We start from the raw sequence: 22,362 nt of genomic DNA, 5'->3' as shown, positions 1-22,362 counted from the left end.
AAGTTCGACAACTGGCCAAAAGGATTTAAGGTCAGAACGCGTTTGACACACGTACTTGCCCGATTACTGTAAAAACCTTTAATTATAACTCGAGACTCCAACAACCAAATTCAACCAAACTTCGGGGTAATGCAAAGAATGATCAACCAAACAAAACGTGTTTGTTATTGTTTACATTGCGTGCTCTAGTTTTTGTTTATTCAAGGTCAAACATCAAAACGCGTTTATCTCGGAACGTCATATAGCGACTTGCGTCAATATAGCACGACAAATTCAGCTAGATTTCCCAAGTTTGCATAAAATCAAGAAGGTCTTTAAAAAAAACGCTGACCATTGACATTGAGCTAGGGCAGCGTTGCTGCCCTCCGTACACACTATTCCGGAGTCACGGTCAGTGAATTTTGGCTAGTTTCAGGTAATTTTACACCGGTTCAATGAACGGCCGGACCTGACCGAGGGACAAATTCTGCGATTCTGAAGCGTTGAAGTTGATTTTTTTTTGTACCGTTCCAAAGGTGTGTGGGCCGAGTTCAAGCGTCTTGCACGATCGGAGGCGTTTACTTCCGTAGATTTCAAAACAACAATAGAAAACCCTTTAATCACCACCTCCTCTGCTAGATTGATGGACGTACGAACCAGTCAAGGGTGCCGCTATAGAAGACAACAATTCAATCTTGAACGCGGCTTTGACAGCCGTTGCCCCCGCCGCGGAGAGGTCGAGGAGTGCCCTTCTAGTCAAGTTTGTAGGTTCGAGGCTTGAAATTGGTGATCACGCTTCAACGGTTTCTAGGGTTAGCGTGCAACGACAATAGGGTCCGCTAATTGAAGTTTGGACCAGTTTTCATCGATAGGGTTCGGAATGTTGCGTTCACACGTGCCAGGAATGTCTCGAAAGAATCTTATCAAGATTAAGATCTGTTGAGATTGCCGCATGACAAATCGTTTGTCAACCACGTCAAGTCAGGGTCACGAACACCTGCTTCAGTGTCCCCTGCGAGAGACATCACGTGACTTGGCGAAAAACTAAAAAATGAAAAAATCCCCCCTCCCCTCAGGGGTTTACTACTAGGCTCAATTGATGAGGATCACACAATCAACAATTACCCGCAAATGATACGGTACACGCGCGTTCTCCTCTGCCGGGTCACGCAAAGGATTTACGTTCCCGGCGGAGGTAGATGGTGGGTTCCACATTATCGGCGGAAGTTTGCACCGGCACGCGGACCAGCGCACGTTGCCGGATGATGGTGCAAATTAGGGAACATGGAGCCACCAGGCTGCCAGTTTAGATTTAAGAGCGATGAGATATGGTGGATTAATTTAGAGCACCACATTAAGTTGGTTCAAAAATATATTTTTTATTTTAAGTAATTCTCCAAGTTCTCGAAAATCGACTTTTTGTTATTTAAGATTTGAAAATAAGTCCATTTATTCTTTCGTTTAATGACGGAAAGCACAGATGTGTGCTGAGATTTGATTTTCTTGATTCAATTGCAGGTGTACAAATTTATTAGTTCATATTTTTTTCTACTTGGTTTAAAAGTAATAGCAAAACGAAGCCGAGTTATATATTGAATAACTCAGGTAGGTACCAGATTTTCCATCATCATACCATAAGGCTAGTACAATTTTTTTTTTCTTTCAGTTTTTGTCCCTTGACTCTGAGCAAAGTTTGGGGGGTGCACAAAAACTATATAACAAATTTCAAGCCACACTTTCAACTATTTGAAACTAGAGGTAGGCAAAAAAAAGCGAACCGCTCAAAGACCCGATTCATTAAAAGAAGCGAGCGAACCAGGGCTCACAAAAAAAAGAACCGCAGTTTTTTTTTTTTTTAAACTCCGGTCTTTTGAAAGAACCGTTCCAAGACGGAATGATATTTAGAATTGTGATCATTTTAATGTTCATTATTTGTAAATTTTAAAATTTATAAATCACAGAATTTTCAACAAATTGTAGTGTTAAATTTGTTTTCGAGAATTGAAAATGCGGCATAATACAAACTTGAGCATTTCAAAGTGCTTAACTTGTAAAATTTTACCAAAAAAATACTAAATATCCCACGAGATTTTGGAACAAAATTAAATCATTAGCCTTAGCATTTTAATAGACTTTATCGATTAAATCAGAATGAAAAATTTATAGAAATTTTCTCCAAAATCTTTTGAGTGTTTGGGTGCCATTCAATTATTCGAGTAGAATCTTGACAAAGAGACCGCCAATAGCTATGGTTTCTATACGCATCTTTTCGTTTCTAGTTTGTTCAAATAATGTAACATTCTTGCTACTGCCAGAAAAGTCAAGTTTTTAGTAAATTCATGCAAAAATATGTTTCCTAAAATGTTGCGTCGATTTTTGAACTCTCCCTTAATTAATATTTTCCAAAATTCAAAATTTGTAAAAATCCTTAAGTTGCTTAATTTGATGAAAAATATAGAAATAAACGCTATCCAATTTATCCTTTATAGTTTACAGTCGATTTTAAAAGTTTTTTCTATGAAAATTGTTATTTATATTTTTTTTAAACTCTGTTTTTTTTTTTGAAAAATTTGGAAGAGTGTTTAGAAAACATTAAATAAAATTTGAAATGGCCTAAACTGAAGCGGAAAAGAAGCCTTTTTGATACCCTCGCTCAAAAGTAGCACTGATACCAAATTTCCAAAACACCTTTTTTCACGGAAATTGTACGGAACGTTGAAGATGTTTAAACAACCCAGTAAATTACATGTTGATATTACGGATAGTATTTCCTACACTTAATTTTCTATAAATCTTCTACCCAGTTTTGAGTAGAAATCAATTATGATCCTGAACATCTTTTTTTTAATTACTACATTTTTTAAGTTACGTAATTCAGTGAAATTTTTGAATAAAAAGATTTAAAAAATCGTTTTCTTTAAATTGAGACTATCTCTTTAAAAAAAAGTTTCACCCTTTCTTAAATCATTTCATTTCAAAGGGACGGACCAAGGAGCTTAAAAATAACCGGAAATAATTTCATAAATTCATGGACAATATGCTAACAAAAATATAAAAATATAAAAAAAACAATTAAATAATAAACCATAGTCTGAACATGTAAATGAAAAAAGTGTTTTAAAATGCATTTTACACTAGTTCAGTTGTTTTGCACTCATTAGTTTTCAAAAAATGTAAGATTTGACGAAAACAAAAATTTTATTTTAAAAAACTGTACATCGAATATTTAAAAAAATGCAAAAGATTGTTGAATATTCTCAATCATGCTTGAAATGATTCTCAACGCAGAGAAATATATTTTAAATTAAATTCAGCTGATTGCACTGAAATTTTCATTGAAATTTTAAAGTTTTTTGAAAAAAAAATTTGCCCCCTGATTTTCGGACCAATTTTGAAAGAAGGGGGGGGGGGGGGGGGGTGACAATGACTTTTAAAAAATTTTGTACCAGCTTTATTTTTGACACAAGATCTGCCACCATTCTCTGATGTAATGTTACCATCATTTCTTTTTTGTTTAAAGCCTTCTTTTGCTGTAAATCCTTCAAAAAATCTGATAAAATAATTTCATGGTCACACAATTCAAAAATACGTTTAACAATTTTCAAAATTGTAGTTGAATATTTTTTATTGTTAAAGTTATTCAGGATTGCGAATATAAACAATAACAGTGTATGAAAAATGTTGTGAAAAATGTATTTGAATTTATCCTTAAACGAAAAATGGTCAAAAATACAAATAAAAAAAAATGCAAATCTAAATTAATTTGTATGGCTCAAGGTTGCCCCTGAAAACGGAACTCCATAATTTGAATTTTAAAAAAAATGAATAAAAAACAATTATCGATAAAAAATTCTATTCCAAGCATTGCAGCAAAATGAATTTTATCTTAAGGGGTTACATACATGTATATCGGCAAAAAAGGTCAGAGGTAAGAATGAGCACTATGGTGTAATATCAAAATCGATTTTCCAGCACAGCATTATTTTAGTTCCTTTTGGGGTCCTAAACAACTCCCCAAAGTTTGGGAAAAATTGGTTTAGTCCTCACTTTGCGCAAAGCGATTCAATTTTCCATACAAATTTGTATGGGAAAAATCATTTTTTTGAATTTTGATAATTAAAAAATCCAAGTTTCACGCTATACTAAAACCGGATTCATATTCGGATGCTCTGGAAGGTGCTCTACGTCTAAAACGTGATTTTCGATCAAAAAACACGTTTTAGAAGAGTTTTGAACACACTGTATCTTTTTATAGGAGCAAGTTAGCACCATACTCTCTTCGAGAAAGTTGTAGATCACATTCCAGAGCATCCGAATATGAATCCGGTTTTGAAATAGCGTGAAACGTGGAATTTTTAAATATCATAATTCAAAAAAATTGTTTTTCCCATACCAATTTGTATGGAAAATTGAATCGCTTTGAGCAAAGTGGGGACTTAACCAATCGTTACCAAACTTTGGGGAGTTGTTAAGGACCCTATAAGGAACCAAAAAGTTGCTGTGCTAGCTAAATTTGGACAACTTTATTTTTTCCATACAACCATATTACACCCTAATGAGCACACACTTCAACTTTTTATTATTATTTTTTCAGGGCATTAAAATATACATTTTCACCTACTAACAAAACAAATTTGAAGATATTTGGTTGCATCATTGCCGAGATATAGCAATTTCAAGTTAGCAGTTTCAAAAAACGAGTGCCACGATATCTCAACACTGCCTTGACCAAATCGGCTCAAAATTTTGGTGTAGACTCGTTAAACCGATTCCGTGTGCATGACGAAGCCAGATTTTCAAAAAGTTTATTTTTAAAAAAAGATAAAAATATTTTTTTGTTTTCATGAAAAAACCCGTTAATTCGTCATGCACACGGGATACATCTTGTGAGTCTTCACCTCAAATTTCAGCCAATTTGGTCCATCCCATCTCGAGATATTGTGGCACCCGTAAATCAACTTGGGGTTTAGAGAAAAACGTCAACAAAGTGTGACAGCCCGCTTTGCGCATGGCAAAATTTTGAGCTTAAATCGTCTCTTACTCAGTTTAATCATGAAATATCTTCATGAAACTTTCAGGAGTGATTAATAATCATGTTTTGAGTGGATTTAACAAATATTCTGTAATATAAAATTTTGTGATTTTCTACATGTATGTAACTTAATTCTCATAACCTCCTATGCTCGATGAGATTCTTATATTGAATTTTAACATTCCAACGCCCAAGGCTCCAAAAAAATGGAACGGTAACTTCAACTCGCTGGTTCTCGGCCTTCTCACCCAATCTAGACGATTATTTTTTCCAGTGATTTGTTGGGCTTCTAGATGATCCTAGAACTTTGCAGAACTCAATTTGATCAAATCTGTTATTTTTGCGATCAAAAACATCGTTCCAACTTTTTTTTTCGCGTTTAAAAAAAATCGCCAAAAATTCCGCGGAGGCAGTCTTTTTGAAAAAGTTGGAACGATGTTTTTGGTCGCAGAAATTACAGATTTGTTCAAATCAAGTTCTACCAAATTTTAGGGTCATCTAAACATTCTTACAAATCCCTGGAAACAAGAATCGTCCCGATTGGTCGAGTTATGCCCGAGAACCAGCGAGTTGAAGTAACCGTTCCAACTTTTTTGGGAGGCTTGGGCGTCCGTGTAAGTTGGACATGCTTTGGGCGTTCCAGTGTTAAATAATATAACACTGAAAACAATGTTTACCAAAAAAATCTTCATAACATTTCTAACCATATCTTTGTAGAACATTGAATTTTAAATATTTGGTATAAATTGAAAATTATTTTTAATTTTTCATATTTTTCATAAATTAGGACCGCCCCATAAAAAAATCGAAATTGCAAAAAATAAGATCATTTTTTGTTTAACGTAATTTTGGCGACATGTCATCAAGCATTTTAATGTGTATTTGAATAAGTTTCACTTACCTTATAGGGGTTTTTTTTATTTAAATGCAAATACTATCTGTCATCATAAGTGTATTCTCTATCAGAAATAAATCGAAAACCTTATATTGTTTCAAACTAAAGAAAAGAAAACTCACATTTATGAACATCTAAAAAAACATCAATTTGACGATAAAACGCAAAAACAGCAAAACCTTGTCAATGCAGGTAGCGCACAGCACAGTACATCGCAATTAAGCCGTAATGCTGACCAAACCCTGATTCAGTCGGGTCAATAAATCGATCCGGTCTTTTTTCTTCTTCTAGAAGAGTGAGCTGACCAGCCAAATGTATCGACGTGAAAGGACATAGCTCACACACACACAGTCGGATCAACGGGGTCAGTTTTCCACATTAGAGACAGACAGACAAAAGAAAACTAGGTTCCAAAGTAGGTCATTCGTGGTGGAGAAAAGGGGTTGGGAGGGGGAACATTCACATGCAGCAGCTATCGAGAGAGAGAGAGAGAGAGGATTATACGACCTGGGAAACGATGCTGCTCAACAGCTGGGACAAATGGAACTGTCACATTAATTCTACTCTCGTTTGCATTTTTTAATTTTGCGTTTAATTTTTTGCTCCACCGGCGTCCGCCACCGGGGTCCTCCGGAAGCGAACTGCGTTCGCGTATTTACACGCGTAATCGATTTTAATTAATTTCTGCCAAAGGATTTAATAAAGTATTTGCGGCGGAGCTGGAGGTACCCTTTAGTTGTTCAATCCTGCAGCGAAAATTTACGACAATCAGGGGTGGGATTTTAATGGATTTTTTCCACCGTTTAATAACTTTATTAAGTGAGAGTCGCGCGGCTTAGCCCGGCGATTAACGCGACCTGGTCGTAATATTTTAAGGTTACGGTTACACTTGACGCTTTTTTATGCGGGTGACGGTCGAGCCTTAATTAAGTGCGCCGCTAGTGTGAGATTAATCCGAGGTTAAGAGAGTGCAAATGTTACTTAATCTAGAAGGGGGGAAAAACCAACGCTAACTTAATCTAAGAATCTAATTTGTGCACGGGCTACCGGTAACGCAATAGATTGGGGTAGTTTGCGGTTAGTTAGAGTGGAGTCGATAGAAAAGTGCGTTGCGAACTACTTAAAAACTGAGAAAGAGAAACTGATCGAAGTTCAAAGGTTGGTGCCGCTACCAAGTTCAATGCTACGGTTAAGTGATCCTGCTAACAGGTGGAAGTCGAGTGTATCTAAATGTTTTCTAACAAGTTATAATAAGGAAGAAATTAAGGTTTTTATGAACACATAGATAACTTGAACCAAACAGGAAGAAATCAGATTTTATTACAGTTTAAGTGGGCTAGATAAGCTATGAATGAATAAATCGATTATTTTTTTGTGATTTTTAAATAAAATCTGATCGGAATCCAAATCAAATCAATCCTTTATTAAAAATTGGAATGTTTTAGAGAAAATTCTAATTTGCTATTAATGAAACCTAAATGTTAGCCAATCTATTTTTTCAAAACAATGCTTTCAGAGTATTGATTACTACACAAGCTTGCTGTAAACATTCTTTATGACTAGACGTATTAAAAGTTCACCAATTCCGTAATCCAGGGTGGCATTGATAGAATTTAAATTGATACTTGAAATACCTGTAAGACCTTTTTCGGGATTATAAGTTTTAAATCATGTCCTTCAGTAGGCCACACACTTTTCATGTGTTTTTTTAATTATTGCACATTAACTAGAGCTTTTTGCACTTACATTTTTGTTACACACATTTAAGTGTGAGTTTTTCACCAATGTGTAACAGGTTGTATCGAGGTGCTCCGATTTGGATGAAACTTTCAGCGTTTGTTTATCTATACATGAGATGAACTCAGGCCAAATATGAGCCCTCTGCGACAAAGGGAAGTGGGGTAAAACGGGCTTTGAAGTTTGAGGTCGAAAAAACATAAAAAATCTTAAAACTGCTCCCATTTCCGTAAAACTTCATCAAATCCAACTCTCTTAGATGCATTCGAAAGGTCTTTTGAAGCACTTCAAAATGTGCCATAGACATCCAGGATTGGTTTAACTTTTTCTCATAGCTTTTTCAAATTACTGGTAAAAATGGAAATTTTTAAAACCTTAATATCTTTTTGCTACAGCCTCCAACACCCATACTCCTATGGGTCAAAAGTTAGGTGATTTCATGGACTATAAGCCTATGGTATTAACTTTTTGGCCAATCGCAGTTTTTCTCATAGTTTTTCGATTTTTCTATAACAAACATTTTACAACGTTTGTTTTTGCCCTGTAGGCCGCCATAGTGGCACTTTTTGGTCTCAATTTTGTCATATTCGGAATCCTCAGACAATTTCACGTAAGTTAGAAGTGTTAGAGTTAGAGTAAAACGCTCAACCAAACCACAACTGCCTCTTAAGTATCTTAAAAATAACGAAAACAATCGTAAATTTTTTATTCATCCCCTAAATTGAAATTAGCTACTCAACAAATTTGTAGAAAATTGTTACAATAAAATAAAAATGTATACATATGCATATGCAAAGTTAAGAAGCATGACATTTGAAAATGTAAAAGTGTGCTCTTAATGCAAAAATAAACTTTTAATTTATAAAAAAAAAAACACGCTCAGATAAATTTTATGACACCGACTAATGAAAAATGGCAGAGGTTCATATTTCCTAATAAGAAATACATGTTTACCCTTTTGAACATAATTTCACGAAAATTTAAAAGGGTTTAAGGCAGTTTTTCTGATTTTATGCTGTATGAAAGCAAAAAATATTTCAAAATTCACTAAAATAATCAAATTTGATTTCAAGTGTTGAATCGAAAAAAGCTTTAGAATTTAAATAAAGACCATGTTCCAGAAGTAGCAAAAATCTAGAAAAACAAAATTTTCTCAACAAATGTCTCGGGAAATTATAGTTTTATTGAAAATAGTTCTGAATTCAATTTGCCTCACAACTAAGAGTGAAAGTTAGGTTTAAGTTAATATATTTGCAACTAGTTTGAACAGTGCTTCCTAATTATCCGGATGTCCAAATTCTCAGCTCAAGTCTGAACTTATTATTTTTGTTTGGAATGATTTCTTCGATCAACAATCCGTACTTGACTGTTTTTTTTTTTTTTTTTGATTCATAAAATATAACGATTTTTTGTTTCCTTATAAATAAACAAGAGATATTCAGCGATTTCACGTCAAACGAGCTGGATCCAGATCCATAGAGCTCCGATTTGGCTCAAAATTGACATAGGAGTTTCTTTGCCAAATAATTAGATCCGTATTCTATGTTGGCCATTTTTTTCAAAAAAACCATATTTCCGATACGGCTGAACCAGACATTTAAAAAATAATAGGTGAACACATTTACAGAAAAAATTATTACTTTGTTTGCTGGTTTAAAGGCCTCTAGACCATAGAGCTTGAAAAAATCGTATCGCACAATTCTTTCAATGGATATTCTTCATTACTGGATACATTACGTAACACATTCTGAAATCATGGACACATTTTTTCAGCTTTGAGCTCTTCGATTCCGAGATCTCAGCAAATAAAGATTTACTTGATCTGTAAATGTTTTTAGACATTTTAAACGTAAACCATTTTTGGACCACCCTATTTCGGATGAAATCAACTCATCGCCAAACAAAAAATTAAGAATCCATTGGTTTTAGACAACAAACTCCCATACCCAATTTGAGCCAAATCGAAGCAAATTTGATCTGGATCCTGCTGGTTTGACATGGAATCGCTGTATGCCAAGTTTTGAAATATTTGAATCATCTAAATTTGACTTGAAATGCTTCGACGCAAAGTTGAAAACTCGAAATAAAATGGAACTGATTCAAATCGAGTTGTTCCGTTCTAAAAATTTGTCAAATACATTTTCAAAGTTTTGTAGTGGAAAAAAAATTGGAATGTTTTTTATATGGTCCGGACGCTCTAATTCCATCTAATGTGAAAAAGTAAATATCCTAAAATTGAGAAGCTCATACTTTGCTCATAAAGAATGTTTACACTTATTTGAATCTCTGGATTTAATCGATGTTTTTGATGGTAAGTTATTGAACATTCACCTAGCCCAAATACACTCTGAAAGAAAAAACTTCATTAAAATTGAAAGTTATTCAAAACAGAACTAAGACAGCAAAACAAACACTTTTAAAAGTACCGTAAAACGGGGTGACTTTGATAGCCGGGGTGACTTTGATAGGTTTGCGGTTTTTCCGCAAAATGAAGAGTGCAATTTAAATACGTACGGAATTGTTCAGAATCATTCTGACCGTGGTAGAGAAGTGTTCATAGAACCTCAAAAAGAACTTTTCATAAAATTTTGAAAAGTTTAAATAGTTAGTTAACTATAGTTAAGAAAATGTTGATGAAAGTCATTATTTTAAACTTCTCAAATTGTCATGATTTTCTCAATGAACATGATTTTCAATCGGAAAACGAAAGCATTTTCGGATTCTTTGGACAATTTTCCACTAGGAGAAGGTAAAATAAGTTTGTAAATAATAAATAATATGTGTTTTTTAAACACAATTTAAAAAAATCTCCAGATTTATAGGCAATTTCAGTTGAAAAAATTTCATGCAAAATGTGAAAACTTGTGACTAGTGCTTCGAATTCAGTATAAAATGCAATATAAATCGATAATTTTATAAACAAAACTAGTTTTTACAAATTTCAGGCAAAATTCCGGCTTTTTAACAATTTTACCTAAAGTTTATATTTATTTTGTTAAAAAGCTTATAAACTTAGTAAACTAAATAAAAACATTGATTTTTTTTCTTAAAAACAATATCAGCAACTTCAGTGATGCTACATTTAACGTACAAATAAACTTTGAACATCTTAAATAGGATTTTAAAAACAAAAACTATGACAATCAAAGTCACCCCGGAATTTAAACTAAGAATTTTTAACGTAACTATTTTTTCTAAACACTGATTTGATTTGATTTGATTTGATGGGATAACCAACAGGGCCACAAGGATGACCTATGTAGCGGTTGCCTAGAATTACAGTGGCTCAGACTTAAAAGAAGCATCTTCAAATTACTGCCGTATGAAGGGCCAAAAGGGGGTGGTTGGACGCGAACAAGCAAAATCACTCACGGTGTCCTCAGGGGAAGAGAATCTCCTTCCGACAGTAACCTCCAATAACTTCGAAAAAAGTCTGACAAAGCTGAAAAACAGGGCTCGCACCCTGTTGGGGGCCTAAAAGGGCGCGGCAGACAGCTGGAGACTGACAGAGGTCAATAGATGTAGTAATTGGACAATCCTTAAGAATTGTTCAATTAATACACTATTTTCCCCTTGTGACGTAGTTCTGGTCTTCCACTATCTACATCCAATCTCCGCCATTACAGCATACCGTCCACTGCCCTGATGCTCCCTCCCCGATCCCCGGCTTTGATTCTAACTACTGATGAAAAGGAAAATCAAAGATGAGAAAAGGTCAATGCGGATGGAGAGCAAATCGAGCTCAGTATCCCCTCACAAAGACTGGTAGTAAGTGTGAAAAAGACAGCGAAAATATCAAGAAAGGCAGAAAAATGAAAAGATAGTATGTCAATGCGGATGGATCGATGATCCCCTCACAAGGACATAAAAGAGATAGATTGTAGAAAAAGCAAAAGATGCTCAGGAAATCAGGAATTAGAAATAGTCCAAGTGGATGGAGAGCAAATTAGATTCTCCCCTCATAATTACATCAATATAGAAAAATATTCAATGATACAAATATTGTCTTAAATGGAATGTGTGTGTGTCAGTGTAAATGAAAGAAACTTCTGATATTCAAAAGGAAAGATCTCACCAAATCAAGAATCTTGGGCATCAGTCACGGCATCAGTCCATTTAATCGTCTCGTCACACGTCGCCTGAATCTTCAAATGTTCATAGTTGAAATTTTCAGCTGAAGTTCCGGTAGCACATCTAGTTCTGCATGATAGACTGCTAGCAGCGCCCGTTAGGGTTACACTCGGCAATTTCTCCTGCTGCTTGGCATTTTGGCCGTGATCTGCGGTTATGCAAATGGGAAGCAGTTCTTGTAACGGGACTGCTTAAACCAATCCTAAAACGCATGCAGCTATTCACTGAATTCGGGCTGCATCAAGCTAGGACCACAGAATGTCTTCGCCGATGGTCACTCTGTATTTTTCTGTTTTCTCTTCCTTTCCACTGACGACAAACGGTAAAAGTCCCATGTTTTTTAAATTTCACCGAAACTATCGCAAATTCTCGTTATGGATGACCACCAGAACAGGATAAGAAATTCCCGTAAATTCACTGATTTTACATCACAAAGTTGAAATTATTAGAAACTCTAAAAATTAAATTTAGGAAACAAAATTTGACGCAGCAAAAACTTTTCACGCCCGTGCGCACCGATTACTACGATCGAACCCAACTATTTTTTCTAAACACTATTGAAAAAACTTTTTTTTCCAAAATAGTACATAGACTTTGTGTGGCCTACCCCAGTACATGTTTTAAAAATAATAATCTTGAGTAAAACCTTACCTGTTGGAAAATATTCCAAAAACAAATTGAAATCCTATCAAAGTCACCCCGGTTTACGGTACTTCAAAAACAACTAAGTCAAAAAACAAGACAAAAAACAAGAATAAATGGCAATTTGAAATCGACAAAAACAACCAGAAAAAAAGAAGAAAGTAAAAAAAAGAAGAACTTACTGCCAGGTCAAACTTCCGGTAATGCCCTCGCGCAGCCGGTCCCGCAGCGAACGTTGCCGGCTCGGGCCCGGTCCGGTGGGCAGCGTCGGCGGACTTCCGGTGGTGGACATTTTCGAGCTACCACCAAACAGTGACAACTTGGTCGGACTGCCACCGACTGTTGTTGTGTTGTGTTGGACCGATGATCAGATGGTGGTCGATTCCGATTTGGTGCGGGGGGGTTTTATTGATGTCGTCGTCGTCGTCGTCGTTGATGGAAGCACACACGTTAACAAAGGATTGGTTGATTCGATTTAGATTCTTTTTTTTTGTGGGGGTTTGAACGTTATTCATTTAGCGTGTATCGGTTGGCTTTTGTTGTGTGTTTTTGGTTTTATGTGTTTATTCGGCGTTGAGACTTTGATGTGTGTGTCATTTTTTTGTTTTGTCTTTTGTTGTTGATTTTGTTGAGGGCAAACGAGACTATCTAGCTATTAAGCTGGAGCTGGGGCTGCTCAATGGAAGTGGGATTGGTGGGACGGTTTTATGACAATGATGATGATGGTGGACCCAGATCGTGGGTTTCGGTGTTTTATTGGTACGATTAAGTGGATGAGACGCACGTGTGTGGAACAAGTGGAACGACTGCCGGTCGATGAATGAATCGTACGGGGTGATTTCGTATGCATCAACGATAAATTTTAAATTGATTTGATTGATCAAAGATTTAGATCATCATTTTATAGTTCCGCATAAGATCTACGAATGAGGAATAGATATGTTTTATCTTCACTATTCCCTTCAATTATTTCCTATAAGCAATTCACATTTTTGAACTTTTAAGGAAATAGTTTTCTGAAAAATGATTATTTTATTGTTCAGTTATGTTTCCTTAATTTGCTTTATTACAATAAGAACTTGAAAGTCTCTGAAAATTAAGAGCGAGTTTTTCACCAATGTGTAACAGGTCGTATCGAGGTGCTCCGATTTGGATGAACCTTTCAGCGTTTGTTTGGCGTTTGTCCCTCTACGGCAAGAGAAAGTGGGGTAAAACGGGCTTTGAAGTTTGAGGTCAAAAAAACATGAAAAATATTAAAATTGCTCGCGTTTGCGTAAAACTTCATCAATTCCAACTCTCTTAGATGCATTCGAAAGGTCTTTTGAACGTCTTTCACTCCAAAATGAGCTATAGACATCCAGGATTGGTTTAACTTTTTCTCATAGCTTTTGCAAATTACGGTTAAAAATTGATTTTTTTTAAACCTTAATATCTTTTTGCAACAGCCTCCAACATCCTTACTCCCGTAGGGCAAAAGTTAGGGAATTTCATGAACTATAAGCCTACGGTATTAACTTTTTGGCCAATCGCAGTTTTTCTCATAGTTTTTCGATTTTGCTATAACAAACATTTTACAACGTTAGTTTTTGCCCTGTAGGCCGTCAAAGTGGCACTTTTTGGTCTCAATTTTGTCATATTCGGAATCCTCAGACGATTTCACGTAAGTTAGAAGTATTGGAAATGTAATCAAGTTATTGCGATACTGTTTCCATTTAAAATCAAATATCATTTAAAATACAGATATAAATAAAAGCAACATTTCGTATTCGCATTCGCACTCGCAGGGAGATGATGATCTTAGCGGGTTGCAGACTGGATTTCGTCATGTATGTGTGATGATTTTCTAGCCCAGGTTGCATAAAAATTGAATGAAAGGGAATTTAAACAAATTCATGTCTTAATAAAAGCAGCATTTAATATTAAACTAACATGTGATCTTTAATTTAAATTGTCAAATTCGAACTAAAAGTCATCAAAGATTGGGTACGTAAAATGTTGACACTATTATTTAATTAACATAAAATTACGCGCATTCATTAAACAGATAAATAAACCATAAAAACAAATTTGTCTTATTTAAATCAACGTAATCCATTTTGCTTTGGCAAATCGATCTTTTCTAGATTTATTTTTTTTATTATTAGGCCGTTGCAAATATTTTTCAAAGTTTATGTCGCCCCCCCCCCCCCCCCCTTCAAAATTGGTCTGAAAAATCAGGGGGCCAGAAAAATATTTTTCAAAAAAAACTTCAAAATTTCCATGAAAATAGAAGTCTAATCAACTGAAACCAATCTAAAATGCATTTTTCTGCATTGATAATCATTTTTAGCATGTTTGGGCTTGTTTAAAAATGTTTTGAATTTTTATAAAATTCCAATGTACAGCACAGCAAAAATTTTATTTTTCGCAAAAAATAAAATTTTCGTCAATATTTAGATATTTTTGAAACTAATGATGGCAAAACAACTGGACAGGTGTATAATGCATTTTAAAACACTTTTTTCATCAAAATGTTGAAACTATGTCTCGTAATTTCAATTTTAATACTTTTTTATTTTTTTGCTCCCCTCTCTCGACTTTGGTCAGAGTCGAGGGACATAAACTTCAAAAAATATTTGCAACGGCCTTATTTGGATGACACTTTTTCCATGCATTCTCTACGTCAAAAGAAGGCATCATTAGTTTTTCCATACAATTTAGCAGGCTGATTATACAAAAAAGACATAAGGTCGAATGGACAAAAGGTCGAATGCCAAAAGGTCGAAAGACATCAGGTCGAATGAACACAAGGTAAAAAGTGGAAAAACGGTCGAAAGGAAAGGAAAGGTCGAATGTGTCGAATATTCTTTCAAACATGACCGTAAACTGCCTCACCCAAAGCGTTCTCAGTCTCAGATGGTAGCCTGCAGGTCGAACCGAGTTGATATCTGGATGGAACAATTTTTTTATTTGAGTTTGAAAATTAGGCTATTTTTTCACTAAAATGCCAATAACTCCCTTTTGATTTGACCAATTGGGATGCTTCTTTCTGCATTTTGTTGCATTTTGTAAGCTTTTTCAGATGCATTTTGAATTTTGAGCTTAAATTAAATTTTACCTCAGTCATAGCCGACGTTTTTGAACCTTCAAACTTTGTGGCCCGATTTGCCCCACTTCCCGTTGACCTAGAGTGCTTATATTTTGGCAAGACGCTAGTTTTATATGTACAAACAACCCCTGAAAATTTCAGGCAGATTGGTGAGGTCCAAACGACGTCCCATGCAAAAGAGTATACCCTGTTCGTGAACTCGCTCTTAAGTTTTATGTTGTTTAAAAACAAGTTTATAGATTTTACAAGAAAAAACCCTTTAAACTCCAAACGCGTATTATTATATAAACGAACAAAAATTGTTATAATAGGAGTTTTTCGGAAATTTTTCTTTTTCTGAATTGATAGGAAGCCAATTTGTATGAAAATTGCACAAATTCATGTTATATTTTTTCAAGAGATTAGCAAAACATATTGCACCAGATAAATCAAATCAACACAAATTGATGCATACGATAAACACACTCGAAGACTCAATCGTTTCAGCGAACAACTCAATCAACGTAGATTCAATTTGAAACAGCTGGATTTGTGTAGTGGTCTAGTGTAACTTTTGTACCGGTGAAACAATAAATGAATAATCTATTTGTACATTTGGACTCGCATGAGCCACTTCAAATATTTGATCAAAATTTGCTCAACTTGAAAAGCCAATCAATAAAGTTCATACAAAATCGCGCAAAATCATTGCGGCAACTTAACAAAATCAAACTACGACCGAAGAAAAACTAAACAAAACCGGAAAACCTACCCCCGGCAAAGGAAAAAGCCGACTCGAGCGAATTGGCGCTGGCAGCACTGGCCGGCCCCGGATGGTAGTGATGAGCGTGATGGGACCCCAGCTGCTGGGGCTGAAAGGGCGAAACCCCCGCCGACGAGGAAGCAAGCGATGAGGTCGAGGTGTGAGGCGTCTGCGTATTGCTACCGAAGCTGCTGCTGGTGCTCGTGGCGCCCCCAATGTACGACGGACGCTGCTTCGACGAGCAGTCACGAGATGGCGACGCCATACCGCCGCCTGAACTTAAGCTGGCCCCGACGCAAGCGACTTAACCGCGGCTTAACGAAGCGAAAAGTAAGTAAGAAGGGCACGCACACAGAAAAAACACAAATCGGTAAGCTTTTGGGTGGTAAGTATAACAGATGAACGGCGAAGCTTTTCTTTTGAACAGTAGCTTTTGGGAGCTTTAGCAGTGTTGCCGAATGCCCGAGGAGATTTGGTTGGACAAGTGTAATTGCAGTTAAAGAAAATTAACTATTTATTTTTGATTTAAGTAACTTTTCTAAAACACAAATACAATCTTGAAACTTGACTATAATTTGGGAGGTTCCAGCTTCCAAAAGTTCTTCATCTTCAAAAAATCATAAAATTCAATTATCAAATCTCAACAGAACCCCACAACCCTCAATCGACTTTAATGTAGGAATTATTCCCGCATGGGGAGTGGGTAAATTACGTCATTTATTCTAATCCAGCAGGAGTGCAAAATCCCACTCGAAGCATCCATTTTCTAGAGCAAAAGAAAGCTCTCTTCGTCTTCGTCCAGCCCAAAGCTCCCCGAACAAGGCAAGGAACCAAAGGGGAACAAGAAAAGGAATAAAATGAACCATTTAGGGAAAACACACAGGAAGCTTGTGAAGCGTTCTAGCAGCAGCTGCTCTGCAACCTTTTCTGATGGGAATTTGTAAGGGTGGTTGTTGTTGTTGCTTGCGATTGTGTGTCTTGAGAAGGAAAATTAAAACAGAATATTAAATTTGTTCTAAAATTGAGCTAGACCTTATTAACTTGTTTTGCTTCTTCATGTGATGTCTCAAACACTTTGAAACATGAGTTAAAGTGGGGTTCAAAATTTTTAAGTTAAAGTCAGCAGGAAGATACATTCATCTACCAATGAAAAGTGTGCCGCCAAAAATTTTTTCGACGAGGAGCTTACATTTTTTTTGCCATTCCGAAAACACCCTTCGAATTGCATTTTTAGTCAAATGTCCATATGTTTAGTATTTCACCGTTCAAATCTGAACAATAATGAAAAGTATTGCTTTTTGATACAAGTGCTGCAAAAATCATCTTTTCAGCACCCATTTCAGTGCCTAACAGTGAAATAGTGAAATAAATTGATTGGCAATTATATAAATACTTGTTTTACCAAAGATTTAAAAAATATTTCTTGTCAAAATGTTTTAGAAAACGTGAAAAAATATATTTTTTTTAAATTTAAAAAAATCTAAAGATCATTTTTACCTTCTAAGATCTGTTCGGTGACTAAAACTACCTCTACTCCCCAGTGTTCAGTAGGTCATTTAGAGCAACTTTTTTTTCTACAAAAAACTATGCTTCTCTTATTTTTAGTTTTTTTTTTGGTTTTTTTAAATATTTTTATTTGCTTTTATCTTGTTTAGTTTATGTTTGTTTTTGGTAGTATTCGGCCTATTCCACCTCTTATCATTACATTTTTCCTATCTAATTTTTTCATGTTTTTAAAGTATCTTTCTCAACTTTTTGCTTGTTTTCAATTTTTTTTCTATATAATGAAAACCATTATCATTTAAATTGAAAAAATGTGTAGAGGCATATTTTGAGACACTACAAAAATTAATTCATACTTATTTTTAGTTACAATATAGGAAATGTTAGTAAACAACACAGCCAATTTGAACTCTAAAAGATTACATTTTTTTAAACATTGGCAAAGTCACAACCCTCCAACCGTAAAATTTTCTAAAATTTTAAGAGTTCTTCTTTCCAATGCTCTTTAAGGATCAAAAATCGGTACAATAAGCTGGGTTGGGTTTTAGAGGGTAAAAATACTTAAATAACTTTGAAAAATTAGGGGGGAAAATAAATAAATTTTGTTAATATTAAAATTTTCATTCAAAAACTAGTACAATTCTAATTTTATAATTATTTTTTTATAAATTTCGGTTCAAAAATTGAAAATTTGTGTTCAAATTTTAAATTGAGTTTTTATTTATTCCCAACCCTGACATTACCAAAAACTTTAAATCAAATTTGTACTTCCCTAGACAAAGGCGTCCAATTTTTCTGGGTTTTGATTTTTCCGGGAAACGGGAAAATAAATTTGAAAATCTATGAAATTCCCAGGATTTATTCACCAATCAATTTATTTATATATAAGCTCAATTATCATAATTTTTAAGGAATGATTACACTGTATAAAAAATCATGGTAATATTACATCTGGGATTGGGTACATCATTCAAGTCCGAAAAAATGTGTAATTTAACTAATTTTCTGGTGTAATGTCCCTTTTCCAGTCTAAATTAGGGTAAATTACCAGCTAAAATTACACCGCCCGTCCGTGTGTACAGGTACACATAAAACAAAAATTATAGTAAAATTACATCTGGAAATTAGTACATCTTTCATGAAAGATAAATGTGAAATTTTTCTTCAAAAAATGTGTGAATTTACTACTATAAAGTTTTAATGCCATATTTTCAATCTAAATTGAGGTAATATTGAAACGTCAAATTTTACGCTAAGGTCTCAAATTGACACAATTTTCACAGTAACTACCAAATTTACTAAATGTTTATAGATTTTTATGGTTTTTCCCAAGGGGTTTCCAGCATCGTGTCAGACTGGTCACTAATCCGGAATTACTTGGAATTTGAGTAAGTAATTCTGTAATTCCGGATTTACTGAGTAATTCCAGAGTAATCCTGGTAATTCCTAATAATCCCAGTAATCCTGGTAATTCCATGATTCTTGTTTGTGAAAACAAACTTCAGAAAATAATAAAATAATAAAAAATAACTGTTAAAAAGATAATTTCGATTAACCTTTTATAATTCTATTTATTGCCTATTAATTTTCATGTATGAAACCAAAGTTACAGCTAGTACGGGATCATTCGGATTTTGAGTAAGTAATTCAGTAATTCCAGAATTACTCCGCAATTCTGCAGTAATTCCGGTAATTCTGGAATTACCTAGTAATTCCGTAGTAATTCGAGTAATTCCATAGTTGCTCAGTAATTCGTGTACACTCAAACCCCGATGGTTTGACACCAACTGTTGTCAAACGAACGGGGTCACTTTTTAGTTTGACACCCCTTTTACACGGAGTTCACACTCACTACCAAACGTTGGTTTTGATAGTATGCGTGAGCGCCGTGTAAAAAGTGACAGTTTGTCACTTTTTAGTTTGACTTTGACCAACCAACGGGGTACAAACTAAAAAAGTGTCAAACGAAAAAGTGACCAACCACCGGGGGTTGAGTGTATTTCCCATTAATTCAAGTAACTACTAGTAATTCTTTAAAGGTAAATCGGCAGAATGCATTTTGCTTTTCCTTGATGCTTTTTATGGTTGTAAGCAGTATTTACAGAGCGGATTCGAAATGTCCGCCAATTTGGATGCTCTCTAATTCAAATGTATTCGGATGAAAAACACTCAAACGTCAAAATCAGTTGTCAAACTGACGTTGATGTTTACCACATTATTTCGATGATCGATGATTTCCAAGTAGGGCGTCCAATTTTCCCGGGTTTTGAGTTTACCGGAAAACGGAAAAAATAATTTTTTTATCCCGCGAAATTTTTAAAAACGTCGTAAAATCTATGTTTTCTTTATATTAGTTATGTTTTTAAAATCAAACTACTAGCTCAATACTATTAAAATCAATCTAAACAGGGATAGCACTTTTAGATAGTTTTGAAGATTTTTTTTGTTCTTTGTTGTGCTTTGAATTTTAAATGCAATCAAACCCACTATTTACCCACTTGTTCGAGGATTTCCAAGCAGGACGTCTAATTTTCCCAGGTTTTGAGTTTCCCGGAAAACGAGAAAAATATTTATTTATTCCCGGAAAGTTTTTAGTTTTTGAAAAAGTAATAAAATCTATGTTTTCTTTATATTTGTTATGTTTTTCAAGCTTTAAATTTATAGAATTAGCTCAATACTATTAATATCAATCTAAACAAGGATAGCAGTTTTTAGATAGCTTAACATTCCAACGCCCAAGGCTCCAAAAAAGTTGGAACGGTAACTTCAACTCGCTGGTTCTCGGGCATAACTCAACCAATCAAGATGATTCTTCTTTCCAGTGATTTGTAAGAATGTCTAGATGATCCTAAAATTGTGCAGAACTAAATTCGATCAAATCTGTAATTTATGCGATCAAAAACATCGTTCCAACTTTTTTTTTCGCATGTAAAAAAAATCGCCAAAAATTCCGCGGCGGCAGTCGTTTTAAAAAAGGTAGAACGATGTTTTTGATCGCAAAAATTACAGATTTGATCGAATTAAGTTCTGCACAATTTTAGGATCATCTAGACATTCTTACAAATCACTGGAAACAAGAATCGTCCCGATTGGTTGAGTAATGCCCGAGAACCAGTGTGTTGAAGTTACTGTTCCTTCTTTTTTGGGAGGCTTGGGCGTCTGTGTAAGTTGGACATGCGTTGGGCGTTCCAGTGTTAAACAATTTTTTGCTGTTCTCTGTTGTGCTTTGAATTTTATATGCACCACATTTCTAATTCAAATTAAATAAGTATCTTATAAATATTTATTTTTGAAGCTTGAAAATTGGTTTAAGATGTCTAAAAACAAAAATGACAACAAATAAAATGGTACCAATTTATGTAAAATTTTAGAATAGTTTAAACTTATTAATTTTAATACTAATGTAATTTCCAGGCCAAATTATGATTTTTGTTTAATTTCGGAAATTCCCCGTACAACATATAAAAATCCCGGGAATTTTGTGACGGGAATTCCCGGGATGGACGTACTATTGCCAAGCACGTGGTTTTGTGCATTTGACAGCTGTCATTCGATCCAATTCTCAATATGCTGGAAGCTAGGCAGTAATTCCAAGTTATTGACGTAGACTACGTCTTTGTCGAAGGTACTGGGGTGCCATTCCAAAAAACCCGGGCCGAAGGCCCTGGTTAACTGCTTCATCCGTCAAACGCTTATATCTTCCTTCCCTCTAATCGAATCGACACGATTTATGTTCCATTCGATACGAAAATTATTCAGCAATTTGCTATAAAACTTTCATTGTTGGCAAAATAGTTTAACTATTGAAACAATTGAATGTTTTAAAATGTTTTCAAAATGCAGAGATTTTGCAAGCAAAATGAGCGCTTCCCACTCACGGACGGGAATGTCAAGTACCTATTTTGAGGGGAAAATCATCCGAGCAACGCGACCGAGTGTCGGTCGCGAAAAAGGAGGGGAAGTAGCGGGCCGAAATCATATATAAGAACGCGCGCCAGTTTTGTGAGCATCATTCACGTCTCAGACGTCGGACAGGCAGCAGCAGCAGCAGCTGGAGCAGGAAAGCTCAGCCCAGAGCAGCAGGAGAGAGACCAGAGCAGCAGCAGCAGGAGAGAGGGACCAGAAGTGGAAAAGAAGTGCGCATCGCCTTCTCGTCGTCACCTTCAGCCAGTTGCCTCTCGATGGCCGGACCGTTAGGATCTTTCGTGGTTGCTGTGGTTCGGAGGTGCCTCACTCCCCGTCCCTCGTCCCACCCGGGACGAGGCAGCAACAAGATGAGGCGCGCGCCTGCTGCCTTCCTCCGAAAAGCCTCTCGTGGGTCAGGCCGTGGTTGTGAAACAATCAGGACATCCAACTAGCTCGTCGCATTCGCGGCGAGCGCTTCTGAAAGATTTACGTCTCATCCAATTCTAAAGTGTTGAAAGAGTTGCCCTTGTCCCACCCGGGACGAGGCAGCGAACTAATTTGAATTTAAATTTCAGGAACAAATTTTGGTCTTCGGGGGCGACGGAATGCACAGCTTTCTGAGGTTGCTCTCGCCCCCAACCTCTCTGCCCTCCCCTCATTCTGCTCTTAGCATTCTTGCAAAAATCCATCCAATGCTCTCGTTTACC

At 35.5% G+C, this 22,362-nt stretch overlaps 1 protein-coding gene across 4 annotated transcripts in view; it reads right to left on the bottom strand.

Annotated features, from left to right (window-relative positions):
* The window catches only part of LOC120422105 (TLD domain-containing protein 2), a 418,926-nt gene that overhangs the window by 279,495 nt on the left and 117,069 nt on the right, over positions 1 to 22,362 (bottom strand). For 2 of the 4 annotated variants that reach the window (XM_052709789.1, XM_052709790.1), the window contains exons 2-3: positions 16,256 to 16,560; positions 12,599 to 12,755 (exon numbers count right to left, since the gene is read on the bottom strand). The exons of the other annotated variants lie outside the window; for them this stretch is intronic. In XM_052709789.1, coding sequence (XP_052565749.1) covers positions 12,599 to 12,755; positions 16,256 to 16,511 — 413 coding nt within the window. In that variant the 5' untranslated portion in view covers positions 16,512 to 16,560. The remainder of the gene's footprint in view (positions 1 to 12,598; positions 12,756 to 16,255; positions 16,561 to 22,362) is intronic. 4 annotated transcript variants of the gene reach the window in all.

The sequence above is a fragment of the Culex pipiens genome, chromosome 3 (genome assembly GCF_016801865.2).
Source record: "Culex pipiens pallens isolate TS chromosome 3, TS_CPP_V2, whole genome shotgun sequence".
Taxonomy (NCBI): Eukaryota; Metazoa; Arthropoda; class Insecta; order Diptera; family Culicidae; genus Culex; species Culex pipiens.
This window is presented reverse-complemented; position numbering and strand designations above follow the sequence as displayed.